This window comes from Engystomops pustulosus, chromosome 1 (genome assembly GCF_040894005.1).
Source record: "Engystomops pustulosus chromosome 1, aEngPut4.maternal, whole genome shotgun sequence".
Classification (NCBI taxonomy): domain Eukaryota; kingdom Metazoa; phylum Chordata; class Amphibia; order Anura; family Leptodactylidae; genus Engystomops; species Engystomops pustulosus.
In genome coordinates this window covers 108074792-108097799 of record NC_092411.1, presented here as the reverse complement: position 1 = coordinate 108097799, position 23008 = coordinate 108074792, and the positions used below count along the sequence as shown (strand labels likewise).

General features: G+C 44.7%; 1 protein-coding gene across 8 annotated transcripts in view; it reads right to left on the bottom strand.

Moving 5' to 3' along the window:
• Window positions 1-16955, bottom strand: part of CDC14B (cell division cycle 14B) — a 58267-nt gene extending 41312 nt beyond the window's left edge. For 5 of the 8 annotated variants that reach the window (XR_011855576.1, XM_072150816.1, XM_072150817.1 and 2 more), the window contains exon 1: window positions 16594-16954. Coding sequence is in view for 6 of the 8 variants with exons in the window: in XM_072150816.1 (XP_072006917.1) it covers window positions 16594-16747 (154 nt within the window). In the remaining 2 variants the exon portion in view is untranslated. Of the gene's footprint in view, window positions 1-16593 lie in introns of all 8 variants that reach the window. The other 3 variants (XM_072150813.1, XM_072150815.1, XM_072150818.1) reach the window with 2 other exon arrangements.
• Between the last annotated feature and the right edge of the window lie 6053 nt (window positions 16956-23008).

The window sequence follows — 23008 nt, the reverse complement described above, 5'->3', positions numbered from 1 at the left end:
TTTGCGACTGGGGAGGCGAGGGGGGGTGAGGCCTGCAGTCGGTTTGTCTGTATAGGTCTTTGAAGCCCAGCCACATGCTGGTTTTGTCAACAAACTGGCTCATTTAGGTTAATTTCCTGAGGCTGGGGGATGGGGGGGGCTTGATGACCAAAACAATACCTGCAGGTTCCTCACACCTCCCTCCTATAGAGGGCGCTAAGGGGTAATACCTTTGTGTTTCCCCATGCGCCCACTCACTACCTCTCTAAGCCTGAGAGATACCCAGCTTCAGCATCACGTCAGTCACCCAGCTGTGGCGCTGTTGCACCTCAGGAGGCACCCGGTATGCTGAAAACTGGGATGGGGTTTGGTCCCCGGGGTCCATGTGATGGACTGCCAACGGGTTCCTCCCAGGTTGGTTGCTGAGCAACTCCCGGAAGGGGTGAAGGGTTGCCCACAGCTGGGACCTTTGGTCCGTCCGGAGCTGCTGGCAAGCCTCTACATCCGCAATGGGTTCCTCTGCCCAAACTGGACAGGGTACCATTGCATGTGGGTCACTGGGCCATACCTCTGGTGTACCCTGCTGAATTGTCCTCTGGTACAGTCGCCCTTGGTCCCAGGCCCGCTTGGAGTCGGAGTCCAAGGGAGACTCTACCACCTGCTTCTCCTTAATTTTCAGGCAAGCGTCAGCGTCTAACGCTACCGTAAACTCCTGGCTGGACGTGGCAAGAATTGGTGCAACTGCCCCATCTTCTGCTGGCTTCCCAGGATCGATCTCCTGGCCTCTGTCTGACTTGGCAGCCAATTGGTCGGAAGGGAGGAAGGCAGGGAACCCCCAAAGGGCCTCGACGCTACGCCTGCACGTCACCGCGGCGATGGTCGCCGTGACCGCAGGTAGTGTCTGCTTCCTCTCAGCTTCCAACCCAGTCTCCAAGGCAGACAGACTGACCTGGTGCTGTGACATTCCAGTTGGGGATGGGACATGTAGCGAGTCCTTGCCGTGAAGACCTACCTCTACCGGCACTTTCCCGTCCTTGCTGACAGGCCCTCCCTCCTGAGACCACTGACTCGACGTGGTGAGAGTAGAAGAAACCCCCACGCCTTCTGCCAGTTCCTCCGGATCTGTCTCCTGGCCTCCATCTGACCTGGCAGCCACTTGATCAGAAGGGAGGAAGTCGGCGAGCCCCCGAGGGGCTTCAACGCTCCAGCTGCGCGGCCCAGCGGCGATGGTCGCTGTGACCGCAGGTAGCGTCCGATTCCTCACTGCCTCTGACCCAGTCGCCAGGGCAGACAGGTGGGCCCTGTCCTGAGACAGTTCAGTTGGGGATGGGCCATGTAGCGAGTCCTTGCCGTGAATACCTACCTCTACCGGCACTTTCCCGTCCTCGCTGACAGGCCCTCCTTCCTGAGACCACTGACTCGATGTGGGGAGAGTAGAAGAAACCCCCACATCTTCTGCCAGCTTCCCAGGATCTGTCTCCTGGCCTCCATCTGACCTGGCAGCCACTTGATCAGAAGGGAGGAAGTCGGCGAGCCCCTGAGGGGCTACAAGGCTCCGACTGCGTGTCCCAGCGGCAATGGTCGCTGTGACCGCAGGTAGCGTCCGCTTCCTCTCCACCTCTGACCCAGTCGCCAGGGCAGACGGATGGGCCCTGTCCTGAGACAGTCCGGTTGGGGATGGGCCTTGTAGCGAGTCTTTGCCGTGAAGACCTACCTCTCCCGGCACTTTCCCGTCCTCGCTGACAGGCCCTCCTTCCTGAGACCACTGACTCGACGTGGTCAGAGTAGAAGAAACCCCCACGTCTTCTGCCAGTTCCCCCGGATCTGTCTCCTGGCCTCCATCTGACCTGGCAGCCACTTGATCAGAAGGGAGGAAGTCTGCGAGCCCCCGAGGGGCTACAACGCTACAACCGCATGTCCCAGCAGCGATGGTTGCTGTGACCGCAGGTAGCGTCCACTTCCTCTCCACCTCTGACCCAGTCGCCAAGGCAGACGGACAGGCCCGGTCCTGAGACAGTCCGGTTGGGGATAAGCTCTGCACAGAGTCCTTACCTGGGCACTTCACTAGTCCCGGTATTTTCCCGTCCTCCCCTGCAAGCTTTTTCCCCGCAGCTGTTAGCCCCCTGTCTCTCCCTACTCTAGGAGTGTCAGAGGACAACAGGTATCCAGAGAATGACAGGCCACTCCCCATAGTAGCCTGACCCTCTGCTTGGATGGTTCCCTCCCCCAAGGGCAAAGTGGGACCCATGACCCTACCCACCCCCACATTCCTGGCAGTAGGTAGGTCACACACATCAGTATTATCATTGACAATATCAACATCAGAGTCATAACAATCAATCTCAACAGTTACAGCGGCCGGCTGCATATTGCTGTCTGAGCGATCAGTCCCTGATGATTCTGGGGTCACATACTGTGACACTAGTCGGCCCAAGTCTGTTCCCAGCAGAACACTCACAGGAAGGTCAGGTGACACGCCCACCTCCCTCATGCCCCTCCCCGCACCCCAGTCCAAATACACCTTGGCGATGGGCAGTGCCGGTTCTGTTCCTCCAATTCCGGAAACAGTGAGGGTTTTCCCGGGTATCAAATCCTGTGGTGACACCAGTTCAGGCCGTACAAGGGTCAATCCAGCACCAGTGTCTCTCAGTCCCATGGCCCTAGCCTGGCCTATGGTGACGGGCTGCAAATTATCAGGGGACCTCCCACCACCCCCACCCACAAACAAAACAGGAGATGGTGTCAGGGACGGTCCTTGGCCTCTCTGGCGCTGTGGACACATGGCCTTGAAGTGTCCTGGTTGTCTGCAGAAATGACACAGATGGTTTTCACCCACTGATGTGAAGAGGGGAGGATGGGCAGGTGCCCCCTTAGGTGCAGGGGTAACTGGGATGGTGTTCGTCTTACCCCCTCTCCAACCAGCCGGTCTCCTGGTCTCCAGCGTCCGGTTGTTGCTGTATTCATCTGCCAGGCCAGCTGTTTCCAAAGCATCCTTGGGTTTCCGGTCACGAAGGTGCTGCTGTAACTCTTCCGGGCAATTCCACAAAAACTGCTCAATGGCGATTAGCTCCTTCAGCTGCTGGAAGGTGGTAAGTCCCAGTCCTGAGGTCCACTGGTCCACTGCTCGGAGAAGAGCCCTCATGTGATCAGTCCAGCTGTCAGCAGACCCCCGCTGCAAACTCCGGAGCTTCTTCCGGTAATTCTCAGGGGTTAGGTTGTACTGATGGACCAGAGCCTGCTTGATATCCTCATAAGTCAGGGTGGTCTCGCTAGACAAATAGCCGAATATTTCAAGGGCCTTCCCTCTGAGACGAGGGGTAAGGTACCGAACCCATTGGTCCACAGGCACATGGTACTGTTGGCAAGTTTTTTCAAAAGCCAGCAAAAAAGTGTCCAAGTCAGTACCTTTATCCAAAAGGGGAAAGTCCTCAGTCCGCAGCTTTGGGACATGGTTCTCCGGCAACACTGGACTAGCAGGAGCAGACTGTTGTAGCTGGAGCATCTGTAGCTGGTGTTCACGCTCCCGTTGCCTTTCTGCGGCCTCTGCTTCCACTCGCTCCCGCCGTTCTGTAGCCTCTGCTCGCTCTCGCCGCTCTGCAGCAGCCATGAGGGTCTCGTATGCAGCATGGTTCCCCGCCTGTAAACTGGACAAGGCAGCTTGCAAGATGGCCGCCGAGCCCATCAGACCATGTGGGTGGGCGGGCAGTGGGCGGTCCAATGTGGGACTGACCACTGGCGACTGGCTCCTTGGGGAGTCTGGGCAGAGCTCCCCCTCGCCTTGAACAATAGCGCCCCCCACCTCCTCCTGGTCCAACTGCGGTACTGCATCGTCCTCTGTAATGTCCACCGCACTGGCAGCATTCTTCCTGCCTTTGTTCCTACCGGCCATTATCACAGCTGTTGGTAACTAACAAAGAACTGCAACTTGATGTACCTCACACCTTACTGTAATTGCACTCTGCTTGTGTCTAGTGCTGAATTGGTCTTAAGATCCCAACACAAACGCTGCTGTTGGCAATCTTTAGTATTTGAGAGTATGGATTACACAATCAAACACTATTATCTCGATTATCCCACCGCTTGCCACCAATGTGAAGGAAACCGCGACGTTCCGGACCCCTGGAGGGTAGGTAAGGTCACTCAGTTATCCTTTTACAGACACTCCCAGAACGCACGGGCTCTGAGAGGCGCAGGAAGTGATTTAAAGTTGTCCACACAACTTCCGGATATGGCACAACCCTAAATCAAATCCCTGAATGGCTATAAGATCCCTCTCACTAGCCGCAGTGAGACAGAATATTATCAGCCTTATGCTGCCACCAGTTCTCCTTTAATATAAGCCCGGTCCGTAACGGGATTATATAGGGTGAGGAACCAACCCGGTAGCATGTATATAAGCGAGAAACCCGGACGTAAGATTCGTGATCGAGATAAAAGAGCAACACAGATTAGATTTTATATTTAATTGCCTTAAGGGCACACTAGACAATACAGTACACACAATAGATATATACAGTAAACAGAGTACAAATTACACGGGTAGCACCACAAGTCTAAGCAGTTTAGTTGGTTAGTTACCTTTGTGTGTGGCCTAATGGGGATGGATAGTCCACACCTTTAGATCCTCCCTGCGCTTAGTTGATGTTAGTTTCCCCCAGGGCAAAGACGCCGGCCCCTTCAAGGGCGCCCGATTATATCAGGTGTGGACACACCTCTGCCCATCCTAAGGGGGGTCAATGGTCCCTCCTACCTGATATTACATCCAGAGCCCTGGAGAAGCCACAGCTACCCCATGGGAAGGTCCTGGGGTCATGGTTCTGGTATCATTGGATCCGGGTGAATCCCAGGATCGCATTGATACCAAACCTGACCCATTTGCTATGGTCCTATCCAGAGATATTGATATCTCTGGATCTGAGTATCCTAGAGCAATGAACAATGGGTTGTTATGATTTATGGAGAATAACTGATCCAAAAATGTATTTGGTGTTCTGGTGAGACGGACCATAACTTCATAACTGTCTCTATACAACCTGGTGATGTGAAAGTTTTAATGGCTCTTTGTTTGCGACTGGGGAGGCGAGGGGGGGTGAGGCCTGCAGTCGGTTTGTCTGTATAGGTCTTTGAAGCCCAGCCACATGCTGGTTTTGTCAACAAACTGGCTCATTTAGGTTAATTTCCTGAGGCTGGGGGATGGGGGGGGGCTTGATGACCAAAACAATACCTGCAGGTTCCTCACAGGCTCATACACACAGATGTGGTTAGAAATACAATCCAACCTGAATGTGCGAAAAACGCTTTCAAAGCTGGAAAACGCATAGTAACATAAAAACACATACATTTTAGATGCATGCGTCAAAACGTCACTCGTGAATGCAGTCTTAGGCCTCTTGCACACTAGCGTTGCGTTTCACGTCAGGGTGCAATGCGTGAAAAACGGACGTTTTTGCTGCGTTTTTGTTTCATTTTTGTTCGCGTTTTTTTGCGTTTTCGGTGCGTTTTTCACGCGCGTTTTTTTTAAGTCAATGGGACTTTTTCAAAGGGACCAAGGTTCGGGAATAAAATGTTTTATTTAATTGAAAAATAATGTCTTCTGATAAGTTGCAAACATCTGCGATCTATTCTTCACTGTTCCGCGCGCGTATATTATCTCCCGACAAGTTAGCAGATGTGAAGAACATTGAAGAATAGAATAAAAACAGTGAACACAGTGAACACAGTGAACACAGGATCATTTAAGTGAAAAACACAGTGCAGAACACAGTGCAGAATAGATTACAGATGTTCGGCACATCTGCTTACTTGTCGGGAGATACGCGCGGAGCGGTGCGAACAAAATAGCATGTGAAGAACAATATATATGTGTGAAGAAGACATTGCAGATGTATGGAAACATCTGCAATGTGTTCTTTACACACATATATATTGTTCTTCACATGCTATTTTGTTCGCACCGCTCCGCGCGTATCTCCCGACAAGTAAGCAGATGTGCCGAACATCTGTAATCTATTCTGCACTGTGTTCTGCACTGTGTTTTTCACTTAAATGATCCTGTGGTCACTGTGTTCACTGTGTTCACTGTTTTTATTCTATTCTTCACTGTTCTTCATTGTGTTTTTTTAATTAATTAAAATCGTTCGCGAGCAGGGGAAATACTGTTATACTGGTCACCTAGCAACCCTTACGTTTAAAACGCATTGCACTCGCATTGCACTTGCAATGTTTGCGAGTGCAATGCGTTTTTGATACGTCCCCATAGACTTGAATGGGGCGTGAAAAATGCGCGTGAATCGCAAAAATAGAGCATGCTGCGATTTTGACGCGCGTGCAAACGAACGCAAGCACGCGCGTGCAAAACAACGCAAATGAAGAAAGACCCATTGAATACAATGGGACAGAGTGCAATGCAAGTTCTGCGCGTCAAATGCACGCGCAGAACTCGCGCGTGAAAAGCGCCAGTGTAGAAGGGGCCTTAGGTTTTACTGTTGCACTTTTTGAAGTGATGTGGATCACAATAGGTGAGAACAAATAATTGAGAGGTAATTCTGCCCCTTTTTTTCACTCTGCATCTAAAAGCCTGAAGGAGAGAGTGCTATTTGATGTTTTTATCCGCTTGTGTGAATAAGGCCTTTCAGTTCAGTTATTAGAATGGAATGGCCTTTCATAAACTCGTATCACTTATCATTACTGATCATTTCCGCTCTCACATTCCTGTGGTACCATTCTAACAACAGGCATACATTAGTAATATTAGCAGTCTTCAGGGGAATGGCGCCACTTAGTGACAGCAATCGTAACTGTAAATAAATACATTTGTTCCACGAGTTACCTAGGGTACAGCAAACACCTTAGATTAAGGTCATAGAGATTGCAACCGTACTTGGGCACAGAGACTACTGTACTTCTGTATATACTTCCAGGGCCCTCTGCAATTCTTTGGCCGTCCTATGAAGACCATTAGTGAGAGCCCTGTGACTGGGTGGGTGAGGATTATTGTATACTAGTAACCCTTATAAAACCAGCCATAGTCCAGATTCGAGCAGTGGGGCTCTCCTTTTCTTCAATCTACCTATAAATTGTATTTTGAGATATTTTGACAATTCAGCTGAAATATTTTAACAAACATGAAAAAATATATCTATAAATGGCAGAGCTCTGCTTCTCATACACACTCAACGACACCAGATAAAGATGAATCATCTTTCTGGAAACAATATTTCATGTAAAGAACTAGGGACTATCAGACAAATATTGGCAATCTTCTTCTGGTAAATTGTATCTGATTTGCTATTGACAAAACCATCAATTTCCAGTTTACTCTAATGGGCACTTTGATAGTTATAAATGAAAGCAGTGTTCATCCATCTTCCAGTCATTCCACATGTGATGTTCTGGGTCAGCTCATTTAGGGATCATTCATTTTTGAGGTCCGTTTCTTTTGCGGATGGCTTACGGACACATTCATTTCTATGGATCTGTTCACACGTCCGTTATTATTATTAGATGTGCAGATAGTGAGAATAAAGTTGCAGCATATTTTTTTCTCACATGCAGACCCCGGATTTCCATAGAAGTCAATGGATCCATAGAAAAACGGACGGCACTTGGATCACTTGCGCATGCGGTCTGTTTTTTCATCAAATGTTGCTAGGGAACCAACTGAGAAGGGCAAAAAGTAGATTGGAAACCCCTTCTATTTTCTTTACGTATGTGAAAAAAAACAGATGCAGATACAATAGGGACTGAACACAAACATCAATCGTCCGCATTTTTGCGGACGCACAGCATACGTGCCAATCTGAATAAGCCCTTACACATCCCAATGTATGTTATTGGTATCACCAGGTACTCTTATAAATGATTCTACTGATCAATGTACATATATTATATACAATCAGGAACATCCTACACTGCAGCTCTGTTTACCAATGCCAGCAGTGTCCATTACCTGAGTGAAGTTGGCCCCCCCACCTTGTTCAAATCAAACAAAATTGGTGTCAAACGTTTGTGCTACTTTTGTGCTGGTTTGTGCAGCAGAAATTTTCGTTTGTGCCGCTATCGTTTTTAAGATTTTAATGAAAGTTTCCAGAGGTCATCAGAGGTCAACCAGCCCCCCCACATTGCCCAAATCAAACAAAACTGGTGCTGAACAATTCTGCTACGTTTGTGCTGGTTTGTGCTGCGCAAATTTTTGTTTGTGCTGCTTTTGTTTTGAATATATGAACAAAAATTTAAAGTTCAAAAGTTCAAGCAGCCCCCCCACATTAACCGAATCAAACAAAATGGGTGTCAAACGTTAGTGCTACGTTTGTGCTGGTTTGTGCAGCAAAAATTTTCGTTTGTGCCGCTATCATTTTTAATATATTCATACTTTTTTGCAGAGGTCATCAGAGTTCATTTCTTCCAAAGTATAATGTGTTTGCCAGCTCCCCCTGGTGATCAAACCAGGGAAGTGTCACTAGGTTTGTTTTTTACCAGTTCATCCTCAGCACCTCAAACACCTGAACATACCTTAAAAATTATAGAGGCACAAACAAAAATTTTTGCTGCACAAACCAGCACAAACGTAGCACTAACATTTGACACCAGTTTTGTTTGATTTGGTTAATGTGGGGGGGCTGCTTGACCTTTTGAACTTTAAATTTTTGTTCATATATTCAAAACAAAAGCGGCACAAACAAAAATTTGCACAGCACAAACCAGCACAAACGTAGCAGAATTGTTTGGCACCAGTTTTGTTTGATTTGGGCAATGTGGGGGGGCTGGTTGACCTCTGATGACCTCTGGAAACTTTCATTAAAAACTCGAAAACTATGGCGGCACAAACAAAAATTTCTGCTGCACAAACCAGCACAAACGTAGCACAAACGTTTGACACCAATTTTGTTTGATTTGAACAAGGTGGGGGGGCCAACTTCACTCAGGTGTGTCCATTTACATTCCTTCCGCTACTACTGGTATACACTGCAGGACTCTTCATCCATACAAATGCTCGATAACAATGCCAGTCTGCTCTGCAGTCAGCTTGTGATACCAGAAGTATCACCGCTGGGAGGCTATGCAGCCTATGAACAGGCCCTGGTGCCTATTTTCATTAGAAAAGTACCGTATAAAAGGTTCAGATATAACCTACTGAGAGTATGTAGTAAAGTTGGTTGTGTTAGCAGTGATTATTTGGAAACTTTTGAAACTATTTACTATAAATTTTATACTCCTCCTCAGCTATAAGTGCTTCTCAAAAATGTTACGAGTTAAAAAAGTGGCCTTAAAAATTTAGTGCGATCTCTGCTGACTGTGGAACTGCCTCTCCTGGAGGTATACAGATGCCCTGGCCACAGGTCTAGGTATAAAATCATTTTTGGAAAAGATCCTTTCAGGTATTTATACATAAAGTTTCATCTTATTATGTAATCTATCATTGTATTCTAGTCACCCATTCAACTAATAATATTGGTTGCACCAGTGGTTACATTGGTTGCATTTCCACTGTGTCCTTTTTATACACTGGTGCCCAAAACTGTACACAATATCCCATGTGTGGTCTGATTTGTATAAGGGCAAAGCTATATCCTTAAAATTAGCAGCTGCCTCGCTCAGTCACTAAAATGAAGTTTACCATCCACCAATACTCCCAATCTTTTTCTGCTGAAGTAATTGACTTTATGTACATTAACCTTCATTAGTCATTCATCCAGCTTCCACAAATTCCTTTGTAATGTTATACTATCCTTCTCTGTATTAATTACTTTACAGAGCTTACTATCATCTGCAAATATTGATAAGGACCCCTTAAGGCACCCCACTGGTAACTTCAATCCACAAAAGAAAATTCTCATATTTCAATCCCATAGTGATGTTTACACAAAAAAGATCATTTTTAACCCCTTACTTTACAATTTTACACAGTTTTATAGCGGTTTTAGCTCCTATAACTCAGTGATGGTCAGTGTAAAATCCCAGAGTATGGGTGGGGACTCTAAGCAGACACATTGGGGCACAATTACTAAGGGTCCGCGGACCGCATTTCCGTCAAGTTTCCAGACTATATCCCATATGCGGCGCACTTAACAGGGGTTTTGAGCGCACGTGATCGGATTTTGGCGCAATCGTGCTAGCTTTCATGCGACACAAATCGGGGGCGTGGCCGTCGGTCAACCCGACTGATTCGGACTAAGCGCGGGATTTGAAATTCAAATTGTGGTGAATCGCGCCAGACTTCATCCTCGTCGGACAGGACCGGGTAAGTAAATGTGCCCCATTATGATCCCTGTAGTGCTGTGAGATACAGTGTGCTGAATGTGGTTAGATTATCAGGGTACCAGGTTTATATGCAATTTCTATTACCTTCTGAACATTTACTAGTATTTGACACATAGAGATGCATATAACACACAATGACACAGTCAGCTCTGCTATATCTCTGCTTTGCCACAACACACAACATCAGATCTGATGTGCCTCCCTCCCCATCTTCAGATGAAGAGCTTATCTGCCTGTAGCTCGTAGCTCTCCTCACGATGTGATGTGTTATAGTGAAGTGTCGCTCGTGAACGAGCCGGCTCTAAGAGCAACAGGAACGACAGGAGCCAGCTCCCCTCAGTGAGCTGATGGCTCACTTAACCCCACGCCTAACCGGAACACCATGCCCCCTTTATCCCAATCAATAGAAGGTTAAAAGATACGGGTTAAAAGTGCTGTGGAGTGGGGTGACTGGCTGGACTGTGGCTCCCTATTATACATGAAATAGGGAGCTGTTCAGGAGCCAGAAGAGCCGGCTCTTCTTAGTGAGCTGAGCCGAATGAGCCAGCTCACTAAGAAGATCCATAATTCCCATCACTAATGTGTTATTTGCTGGCAGGAAGTGAGTGTGTGAGCCTGTCCTAGAATGTGAGGGTGGGGGCTAGAGGCAGAGAGAGCAAAGAAGAGCTCAGCTCCACAGTGTCAGACAAGATGTCTGCCGACCCTAAAGTCAGAAGCTCCATTGTCGGAAACCAGGAGCAACTGAAATTGTGTACACTAGGGCCGATAGAGACAGGTTGGAATTATATCTGACAAATACTGTATTTTTGTTAATAACAGTGAATCAGAGAATATGTTATTTTGTTATCCTGAGTATATTTAAGAAATCTTGCTAGTTTGTAGGTGACCAAATACTTATTTTGCACCATAATTTGCAAATAAATTCTTTAAAAATTAAATAATGTGATTTTCTGGATTTGTTTTAATTTTGTCTCTTATAGTTGAGGTCTACCTATAATGTCAATTATAGACCTCTGATCTTTCTAAGTGGGAGAATGTGCACAATTGGTGGCTCAATAATTTTTTCCCCACTGTAATTTCCAGAAAAAAATTGTCATGGAATCTGTCCACAAAATACTTATGCCATCATCCGTGAGGGAAAAAATGCACTGTTGACATTACTTTGACAAAATTACATTACATGCTATTTCAATTAAATTCAACTATACAGGTAGTCCCCGGGTTACGTACAAGATAGGGTCTGGAGGTTTGTTCTTAAGTTGAATTTGTATGTAAGTCGGAACTGTATATTTTATCATTGTAGATCCAGACAAAAAATTTTTGGCCCCAGTGACAATTGGAGTTTAAACAATTTTTGCTGCAATGGGACCAAGAATTATCAATAAAGCTTCATTACAGACACCTTACAGCTGATCATTGCAATCTGGGACTATAGTAAAGCATTCAGAAAGCTTCACCAGAAGTCAGAGGGGTCTGTCTGTAACTATGGGTTGTCTGTAAGTCGGGTGTCCTTAAGTAGGGGACCGCCTGTATTATGTAGCAGAATTCACAATGCATTCCACTTTGAATTGAATAAAGAACTGCAAGTGGAATATTGCATTCATTGAAATCTAGGATTTTAGTGTTCCCTTTAATTTTTGAGCAATGTATTTTAATGGAGGGCACTAAAGGTGCTGTGTGCCTAAGGGCTCATGTACACAAATGTATGCAGCCCCTGGAAACGGGTCTGTATTGTTGGCCCAATCCAATGGACTGCAAACTGGAGTCCCTGCATTTTATAAAAATATAAAACAAGGACATCAAGCAGCGCCACCACAGTAAGGAATACATTGTCGGTGCGGCTGTTGGATCGACAGACTGGACGTCCTTATAATAATTCTTTATTTATATAGCGCCTACAGATTACGCAGTGCTGCACAAAGCATGTCAAATTGGTCCCTGTCCCCATAGGGTTCACAATCTAAACAACCTACCAGAATGTTTTGGAGTGAGGGAGGAAACCGGAGTACCCAGAGGAAACCCACGCAAACATAGAGAGAACATACTAACTCTTTGCAGATGTTGACCTGGGTGGGACTAGAACCCAGGACCCCAGCGCTACAAGGCAGAAGTGCCACCCATACATTATATTATTATATGGGCCCTTTCTGTGGGCTGGACCAGTATCTTATACTATGTGGTACATAGTAGAGGACAGATTCAATATATGTTTAAAATTTCTACTTATTTAATGCCATTGCAGAGTGCTCACAACCAGAAGTGTTACCAAAATGAACACGCTTCACGACCAGAGGATATTCTTTTCCACAATTTGCTTATGTAGCATAAATGACAAAATATAGATCTAAGGAGCTGAGCAGCCACAAACCACATGCAGTTTATAATGTGCTAATAGTACAGATGTATACACTGATAGTAGTAGTCCACCTAAACGTGTTACATGCAACCAATCTGTATCTGTCAAACATCAAGTCTACACTTTACTATGCAGTTTGTCCTACTTTTACATACACATCACAATTTTATCCGATATAGATGATAAAATATTTGTGCGCAAATGAAAACATTTCCCTATTGCAGTAAAAGCACAGTCAGATCACTATAAGGCCAAGTTCACATCAGTGTCCGTATATGGGGTCCACAGACATGGTATCGCTTTGATCATTAAAGCAAATTTATTGCTGCAGGGTCTGCAACAAAAGAGACCCTGAGGTTGTGTTCACATGATGCATTGTGTCACGTTTTTTGATGCATTTTTGACGCACTCAAGAGGTTTCAGCCTTGATCACACGTTAAGGTTACATTGTGTTTCCTCTGCATTTGCTAAAACGCAACATGTGCTCAAGGCTGAAGCCTTATGAATGCGCCAAAAATGCATAAAAAAATGTGACGCAGCGAATTGTGTTAAGGCGTCCCAAAGCTGCATTCACACATTCACGTAGTTTTCAGATGCAGTTTTTGATGTCCAAACCAGAAGTGGCATGTTAAAAATGATGAGGAGTGAGAAGTATCTCTCAGGGTGCGATGCCACGTTCCGCTACTGTGATGCATGCGATCGGTGGGTGCTGGTTACTGATCACATGTTTCAATGGAAATGCATATGCTATTAGCGATTCCGAACACATTGAATCAAATGTTTGCTTGCGTTTACGTGTTTAAAAACACGATCATTGATGTGCGTTAGTTGCATGCAGTTGTGTCTCTTGGAATTTGTAAAAACGCAGTGATCTTCTCTCTGCTGTTTGTGCATGTGATCACACGCGTTTCAAAACGCAGATCACAAACTCATGTGTTTTCAAAAATGCAATCGCTTTGAAAAACACAATGAAAACGCACCTCAAAAAACACAAAAATATGCAGGGGAAAAAACAAGTTAGGACACTTTAACCTAAAACCGATAGAAAAAGCCAATATACAAATGTGATGTGTTTTTTAAGGATGCAAAAACACAATGAAAAAAGCAACAAGAGCGCCACGTGTGTCACGGGCGCAATAGTATTGTGCTTGTCTGAGCCAATGGCCGCACCCTAAAAGATAGGGCAGGTCCCACTCTTGCCTGGCCACTCAGCTCCCTAAACAGAGGGAAAAAGGTGAGCAGTACTCCCTCCCTCCTCCATCTCAGGGCACACGTCTGCTCACTCGGACATGTGCATGGAGCCTTAGTAATAGATCCAGGCACTGCGACTGTGGTAATCTTCTTATATTTGTTATCTATGGCCTCCTTGCTTATATAAAACTTTTATAATTATGTGAATGAGCTAGAGGGCTCCTGGGGTTGTTACCAGAGATGATCTGTGCTGCAGATTCTGTGAATCCCCCCCTCCTCTGTGTGAGATTTTATCAGGCAGAGAGGGCAGCGGGGATGCTGAATGAGCAGGGGGAGTGGTAGACATTGTAACAGCCTGTGAAGCTACAGAATACAAGGGCTCTGGTAACCCGTAACCCTTCCCTTGTTGATTTTAGAAGGATAGAGGCCATGGATAACAAATATAAGAATATAATCACAGTGCGTGGATAAATGAGTAAGCGCCCTTGGTTTATTATGCTGGTTTATTATTTTCATGGTAGATTTCCTTAAAAAACGGCGTCAGAAAACATGAATCTGTGTTTATGTTACTCATTATAGAATTGCTGAAGTTATATGAATGACATATAATGAAGCTTTATTGTTAATCCTGGTTCTGATGACAACCCAACATTTTTAAAATCCAATTGTCACAGAGACCAAAAAAATTTGTCTGGAGTTACAATGATAAAGTATACAGTTCCGACTTACATACAAATTCAACTTAAGAACAAACCTATCCTGTACGTAACCCGGGGACTGCCTGTATTATACAGGGCATGGATCCTGTGATGTATATATGATGCCAGCACACATGTACAGTATTATACAGGGGATGGATCCTGTAATGTATACATGTTGCCAGCACACATGTACAGTATTATACAGGGGATGGATCCTGTAATGTATATATGATGCCAGCACACATGTACAGTATTATACAGGGGATGTATCCTGTGATGTATATATGATGCCAGCACACATATACAGTATTATACAGGGGATGGATCCTGTGATGTATATATGGTGCCAGCACACATATACAGTATTATACAGGGGATGGATCCTGTGATGTATATATGATGCCAGCACACATGTACAGTATTATACAGGGGATGTATCCTGTGATGTATATATGATGCCAGCACACATATACAGTATTATACAGGGGATGGATCCTGTGATGTATATATGGTGCCAGCACACATATACAGTATTATACAGGGGATGGATCCTGTGATGTATATATGGTGCCAGCACACATATACAGTATTATACAGGGGATGGATCCTGTAATGTATATATGATGCCAGCACACATATACAGTATTATACATGGGATGGATCCTGTGATGTATATATGGTGCCAGCACACATATACAGTATTATACATGGGATGGATCCTGTGATGTATATATGGTGCCAGCACACATGTACAGTATTATACAGGGCATGGATCCTGTGATGTATATATGATGCCAGCACACATGTACAGTATTATACAGGGCATGCATGCTGTGATGTATATATGATGCCAGCACACATGTACAGTATTATACAGGGGATGGATCCTGTGATGTATATATGATGCCAGCACACATGTACAGTATTATACAGGTCATGGATCCTGTGATGTATATATGATGCCAGCACACATGTACAGTATTATACAGGGCATGTATCCTGTGATGTATATATGATGCCAGCACACATATACAGTATTATACAGGGCATGTATCCTGTGATGTATATATGATGCCAGCACACATATACAGTATTATACAGGGCATGTATCCTGTGATGTATATATGATGCCAGCACACATATACAGTATTATACAGGGCATGTATCCTGTGATGTATATATGATGCCAGCACACATATACAGTATTATACAGGGCATGTATCCTGTGATGTATATATGATGCCAGCACACATATACAGTATTATACAGGTCATGGATCCTGTGATGTATATATGATGCCAGCACACATGTACAGTATTATACAGGGCATGCATGCTGTAATGTATATATGATGTCAGCACACATGTACAGTATTATACAGGGGATGGATCCTGTAATGTATATATGGTGCCAGCACACATGTACAGTGTTATACTGGGGATGGATCCTGTAATGTATATATGATGCCAGCACACATATACAGTATTATACAGGGGATGGATCCTGTAATGTATATATGATGCCAGCACACATGTACAGTATTATACAGGGGATGGATCCTGTAATGTATATATGATGCCAGCACACATGTACAGTATTATACAGGGCATGCATGCTGTGATGTATATATGATGCCAGCACACATGTACAGTATTATACAGGGCATGCATGCTGTGATGTATATATGATGCCAGCACACATGTACAGTATTATACAGGGCATGCATGCTGTGATGTATATATGATGCCAGCACACATGTGCAGTATTATACAGGGCATGCATGCTGTGATGTATATATGATGCCAGCACACATGTACAGTATTATACAGGGCATGCATGCTGTGATGTATATATGATGCCAGCACACATGTACAGTATTATACAACCTACTGCATTTTGTAATCATTGTTACATGGCACTGTGAAGAGAGAGAGTAAATGATTTGCTAATAGCAACCAATCAGATTCTGGCTCTCAGTCTTTAGGTCAGCTAATCCAGCTGACAGCTGCATACCGATTGGATGCTAGGAGACATTCTACTGGACATTCTTGATGACGTCACAAGAGATGCTAAACTACTGCCAGCAGCTGGCATGGCCCCTCTTACCTGTCACACACATGAAGATGTCATCGTCCATAGACTCGTCATGTGCCACCATGTCTTCATCTTCTTCCCACTGCTCTTCCTCTCGGGGTTTCTTCCGCCAGTTCAGGTTCCTCCTCCTGGCTCCCCCCGGGCTCTTGTCCTTTCTCCTCTTCATGGCACCGGGCTGCAGAGCTGGCACATAGTGGGCGTCCAGCACTGAACTATGATGCACAGGCTGCGCCCCCTCCTCCCCTGCTATTTTGCTGATGTTTCTCTACATGGAGGCAGCCGGCTCTGCGACCACACACGCCCCTGTGATGGGAGGGGGCGGGATGATCTTGCCTCACTGTCAGCTCTCCGCTGATTGGACGCTCAGTGCTGACGTCACAGACAGCGTGCTCACTTTGTTGTGCATGGCATCTACTGTACTGTGTGTGATGACACAAGGGGTGAAGGGGAAGAATGGGAAAGGTGTGAGTGTGTGATGACATGGAGAGCAGGGGAAGAATGGGAAAGGTGTGAGTGTGTGATGACATGGAGAGCAGGGGAAGAATGGGAAAGGTGTGAGTGTGTGATGACATGGAGAGAAGGGGAAGAATGGGAAAGGTGTGAGTGTGTGATGACATGGAGAGAAGGGGAAGAATGGGAAAGGTGTGAGTGTGTGATGACATGAAGAGAAGGGGAAGAATGGGAATGGTGTGAGTGTGTGATGAAATGGAGAGAAGGAGAATGGGAAAGGTGTGAGTGTGTGATGAAATGGAGAGAAAGAGAAGAATGGGAAAGGTGTGAGTGTGTGATGACATGGAGAGAAGGGGAAGAATGTGAAAGGTGTGAGTGTGTGATGACATGGAGAGAAGGGGAAGAATGGGAAAGGTGTGAGTGTGTGATGACATGAAGAGAAGGGGAAGAATGGAAATGGTGTGAGTGTGTGATGAAATGGAGAGAAGGAGAATGGGAAAGGTGTGAGTGTGTGATGAAATGGAGAGAAAGAGAAGAATGGGAAAGGTGTGAGTGTGTGATGACATGGAGAGAAGGGGAAGAATGGGAAAGGTGTGAGTGTGTGATGACATGGAGAGAAGGGGAAAAAGAAAAGGTGGGAGTGTGTATTTTAAGACCTACCTTTAATTATACTCATATAAAAGAAATGGGTTATTGAGTACCTTTTTATATATTTTCCTGATCACACAGATAGCAGAGGAAGGACCTGCTCCCCTCTGCTGCTTCAATATATTACAGCGTCTGGGAGTGCAAGTGCTGTGTACAAGTGTACAGGGCAGGATCAGGGACTCGCTCTCCCTCTGCTTCCACACACTACTACTACTACTACTACTACTACTACTACATGTATTTAGTGGACACCTATATCTGGGCACACACTGTCCCTGGTAGTAAATCACACCTGTCCCTAGCCTACAGTGGGATAAGACAAACGTCCCAAAGTTTTTTCTTCTTTTATTTGTTATATGGTTGCAGTGGTGTGTGTATTCATATCGATATAAACGCACATAATAATGTCACTTAATTAACATTTTAATCTCCCCATAATATCTGTTAATAATACAGTTTGGCGAGTTGCAGAACCGGAAGGATAAAGGAAAATACAATTGTTGTAATATAAGAGCTGTTGTTCAGTATTAAACTAGACGGCTTTATTTAGGATAAAAATACAATTCCAATATAGGACAGAGAGAAGAGGAAGCTAATATCATACTGGATTGCTATAGGCAATCGGTATCGGACTATCATTATAAGAAGCAGCCAAAATTAAAGATATCCTTTAGTCCGTTTGGTTTCAGTGATTGTAGTTTATAGATCCATAGACTCTCTGTTCTAAGGCGGGTATTGTCCAAATCCCCCCTCTAATGTCCATGTGGATATGTATAATTGCCCACCCCCTTAAATCTCTGATATTAAGATTATGCCTTTTTTTAAAAATAAAATGCTCCACTATGGGGGTTTGTGTAAAGGGCCTGTTCTTCTTCAATGCATCTGCTAACATCCTATCGTAGTTTTTAATACTATTGATATGTTCCCAAATCCTTTCTCTTAGTTCACATATGGTTTTACCAAAACAAATAAGTCTGCATGTGGACTGTAGAACATAAATCACAGCGTTGGGAGTGCACGTGGGTATACATTGCCTGCCATGTCCTCGAATGAGATCTTCTTGATCAATACTTTGCAGGCTTGACGGATGCCACATAAATAGAAGCCAGGTGAAGCTACTGTTCTCTTCTGTGTTTGACGTACAAAGTGGCTCCTGACTAAGTTGTTGCCAATGGTGTATCCCTTTCTATATGCACTGGAAGCGTTCTCACCCACGTATTTCTTCGCATCTGGGTCCAGAGGTAGTACAGGCCAATAGCGATTCAGTATGTCTCTCATCTCTCATGCATGGTTGTGATGAACGTGTTTCACTGTCTTTTTCTCTCATTTTCACTTGTACTAGTTCTTCTCTGTTAGTACAGAGAGCTATATTGTATGCCAGTCTTCCTGTGTAATTGTGTGCACGGAGTTTTTCTTTTAACATTTTGCCTCCTGCTTTAAATCACTCTAAAGTGGAGCAATCGTGCCTCAACTTGAGGAATTCTCCCTTAGGGATAGAGTTAATCGTTCTGTGGAGTGGAGGTGAGCGCTTTCTGCATGTAGCAGGCTATTGGTAGCTGTTTTTTTATGATAAAGATATGTGGCTACTTTACCATTTTCTTCTTTGATGAGTTCAATATCAAGGAAAGGCACAGATGATTTACTGCATGTCATAGTAAATTTTATATTCCAATTGTTGCTATTAAAGCACAGCATGAATTCTTCTAATGAATCCTTTGTTCCCTCCAAATGAAGACAACATCATCAATGTACCTTTTCCAGGTAATCATGGTATAGCCTTGAAATTCATCACTGAAAATCTGCTCTTCCTCCCACTACTTAAGGAACAGTTTGGCAAAGGTGGGTGCACAGACTGCCTCAATCGCTGTTCCCTGGGTTTGGAGGAAGAAGCGGGTATGAAATATAAAATAGTTATGTTTAACCCCTTGACACTCGGCGCCATAGCTGTATGGCACAGAGGTGCGGGGGTGTATGAAGAGGGCTCACAGGCTGAGCACTCTTCATACACAGGTGGTAATAATAAGAAAAGTAAAAAAACCTCAAAAAATATAAAAACTGTTATTGACGGACGGTAACACCCAAATGTCCAAAATGTGACTTTTACACCTTTTTACATCACGTAAGCAATGGAATAAAAAGTGACCAAAATGTCGCACATACCCCAAAACGTCGGCTCATTTCGCAATCCCAATCCTCTGGTGGGCCCCGACGCCTGCCGGGCCCTGGCACCCGATTCCTGCAGGGTCCCTGGCGCCCGACACCTGCGGATGCCCAACGCTTGCTGGTGTGGGGCAGCCGGGGCCCTGTCTCTATACCGGGGGTGAGGGGAGGCCAGGGGCCCTGTCTCTATACTGCGGGTGAGGGGAGGCCGACGGCCCTGTCTCTATACTGAGAAAGCTTTACTGGCGTATATGCTGAATATATCCATAAAAACAGGGTTTTAACTTAACGTCAATCACCTTACACTTGATGTATACAATTCTAACAATGTATATGCACTTCACATTAATACATTAAACTCTACATTTATTTACATTTACACAACCTACATTTATTTTACACAAGCCGTAGGGTGCCGACACACGTTCTGCTTGCAGCACGTTTTGAAATGTTTCAATGGGGCAGATTTATCAAGTGTCTGAAAGTCAGAATATTTCTAGTTGCCCATGGCAACCAATCACAGCTCCCCTTAAAAATATTCATGAGCACTGGTAAAATGAAAGCTGAGCTGTGATTGGTTGCTATGGGCAACTAGAAATATTCTGACTTTCAGACATACACATTATATGTACTTGGGACTAAAAGTAAAGCTGGCAAGGACGTGGATGCGGTGATTATCACTGCTATTGCTTGTTTCTTTTTGGACATTTGGTGCTTTTTGGACTTTTTCACTTTTTTCCCCTACGCCATCTTTCCAGCTATTTCGATTGTTATACCCTATATTTACATAGATATTGGTAAGTACAGTGGGTAGGCCTTTTTGGAATTTGATTATACTTGATAAATCTGCCCCAATGTGTTTTCAGAGGAAACACATGCAATCAGTAACTAGTACCACAAGTTTTACATGTAAACAATGCAAAACGTGCTGCACTTGTTATTGATCGCATGCATTTCCTATGAAACACAGATGCGATTGGCACAAGCCCCTCCTCTTTCTGGTTGCAATGCGTCTCACCCTCAAAGACCAATTTTTACCATAACAGCAGGAGAGAAGTGTTGGGTTAAGTGATGGGAGAAGGGGAGCAGGACACACTAAAGTAGCTGGAGGCCCATTATAAAGCCATACCTTAGGGGTCATAAGGCAGGGGGTCTTTCCTGTATATTTTACTACTCACCATCCTGCTGTTTTCTGTGCATGGCAGCTTGCTTTCCCTCGTGTCCAACACCAGCACATGTCACAGCTCTTTACAGTGGGGGCTGAGGGCCTCTCTCTACAGCCCTGCACCTCGCTCTGCAGGAAGCTGCTTGTGAGGGGGCAAAGTTAGTTGTAAAAGTTCTGCAGAGGAAGATAGAACTTACAGAGGCTGAGCGTGCAGCAGATGGTACCTGTAGGTAAGTGGCTGGATGCATGCTGGGGTCTGCTACATCCTAGTTCTATGCCCTGCACACTGACAGCCGCTTACTACACTCTTACTATCTGCCCTTCCCTACTGCTGCTAACTCTCTCTGCATGTAGACGGAGGCAGAGAGAGTTTGTAGACACTAAGTGTCCTGAGCAGGCCCCCCCTCTGTGCGGGCCCCGTAGCAGCTGCTACTGCTGCTACGGCAGTAGGTCTGCTACTGCTGTTGAGCACAGAAGAGGAAAGTGGTAGTGAAATTACCACCATACTAAGGAAATTTAAAGGGGTATTCTGATTTCATCTAATTAATGTTATTTGTATGGTGAAAAATTATACTATTTACCAATGTACTTTCTATATCAATTCTTCATGGTTTTCTAGATCTCTGCTTGCTGTCATTCTATACTATTTTAGGAAGCTTCATTGTTTACTTCTAGTGGACAGAAATCTGACCATGGTCACGCAGGTGCATGCCTCGTTATATCACAGGGAGTAATCAGATGTGTGTTAATAACGAGGCTTGCACCTGTGTGACCATGGTCATATTTCTGTCTGTCTCAAGTAAACAATGAAGCTTCCTATAGAATGACAGCAAGCAGAGATCTAGAAACCTGTAAGGACTTGATACAGAAAGTATATTGGAAAATTGTATAACTTTTTATTAATCAAACAATAACATTAATTTTCTTAAATGGGAACAGCCCTTTAAAGATCTTTCTGTGCATGGTGGACAAAAACAACCCTTGAGCAATAAACTTCTTCAACCTTTATAACAAGAGGTCTTTGAATTTCCCTTTTTCCGAATTCTGAATTGTACAAAGTAGAATTCAAGACTAAGTGGGAAAACATACTTACAGGATGTTCTGACTGGTCACTGACTGACAGGGGCGTGAAGGGTGTGTGTCGCCCGGCTCCCTCATGAACACGGCCGACTGCTAGGGTCGGATGCTTTGATAAGAGGTCGGATCATTTAAAACTAATAATTAATAATAATTCTTTATTTATATAGCGCACACAGATTATGCAGCGCTGCACAAAGCATGCATTCCCTGTCCCCATGGGGTTCACAATCTAAACAACCTACCAGTATGTTTTTGGAGTGTGGGAGGAAACCGGAGTACCCGGAGGAAACCCACGCAAACACAACTAAGTATGCACACACATTTTAATAAAAATTCAATAAATATAAAAGGGAAAGGATTGGGAGGAACTCATTTGGTGGGGGTATTTTTCAGGGGTGACAGGTCCTCATTAAATCTTTATTAATAATAATATTAAAGACTTTTCTGTCTACATGCTTCACCTGTCTCTGTTTCCCCAATGGAATATTATACCGTCTCGCTGAGGGCTGATTTGTCAAGTCCCCGATTCTATATGCTCTTTTTGTGCCTACCTAAGATGCGTTATTTTCCTGGGGAGAGACCGTCTGTTTCCCCCCTTATCCATTGATACTTTATATTCACCATCTTATATTGCTGTATTAAATGAGGCACCATCCTTTTGTGCATTTTTTGTTTCCTGACTTACACTGGGTGCTAAGCAATTGCTGGTAGTGGACACTGGCTGTAACAGCACTGACATGTGCTCCTCACTCTGACTAGACTGAACCAGACTAAGCCTTAAGACTTCTGATCATATGCTTCCGACCAGCAGGGGTTTATATACTCCCTTGATCAGGTGGTAGCACTTCTCCAGTCAGCTTCCAGCTTGCTTTACAAGAGCATTATTGGAAAATAGCATTAGGTATTGTTAACTCTTGCCTTACC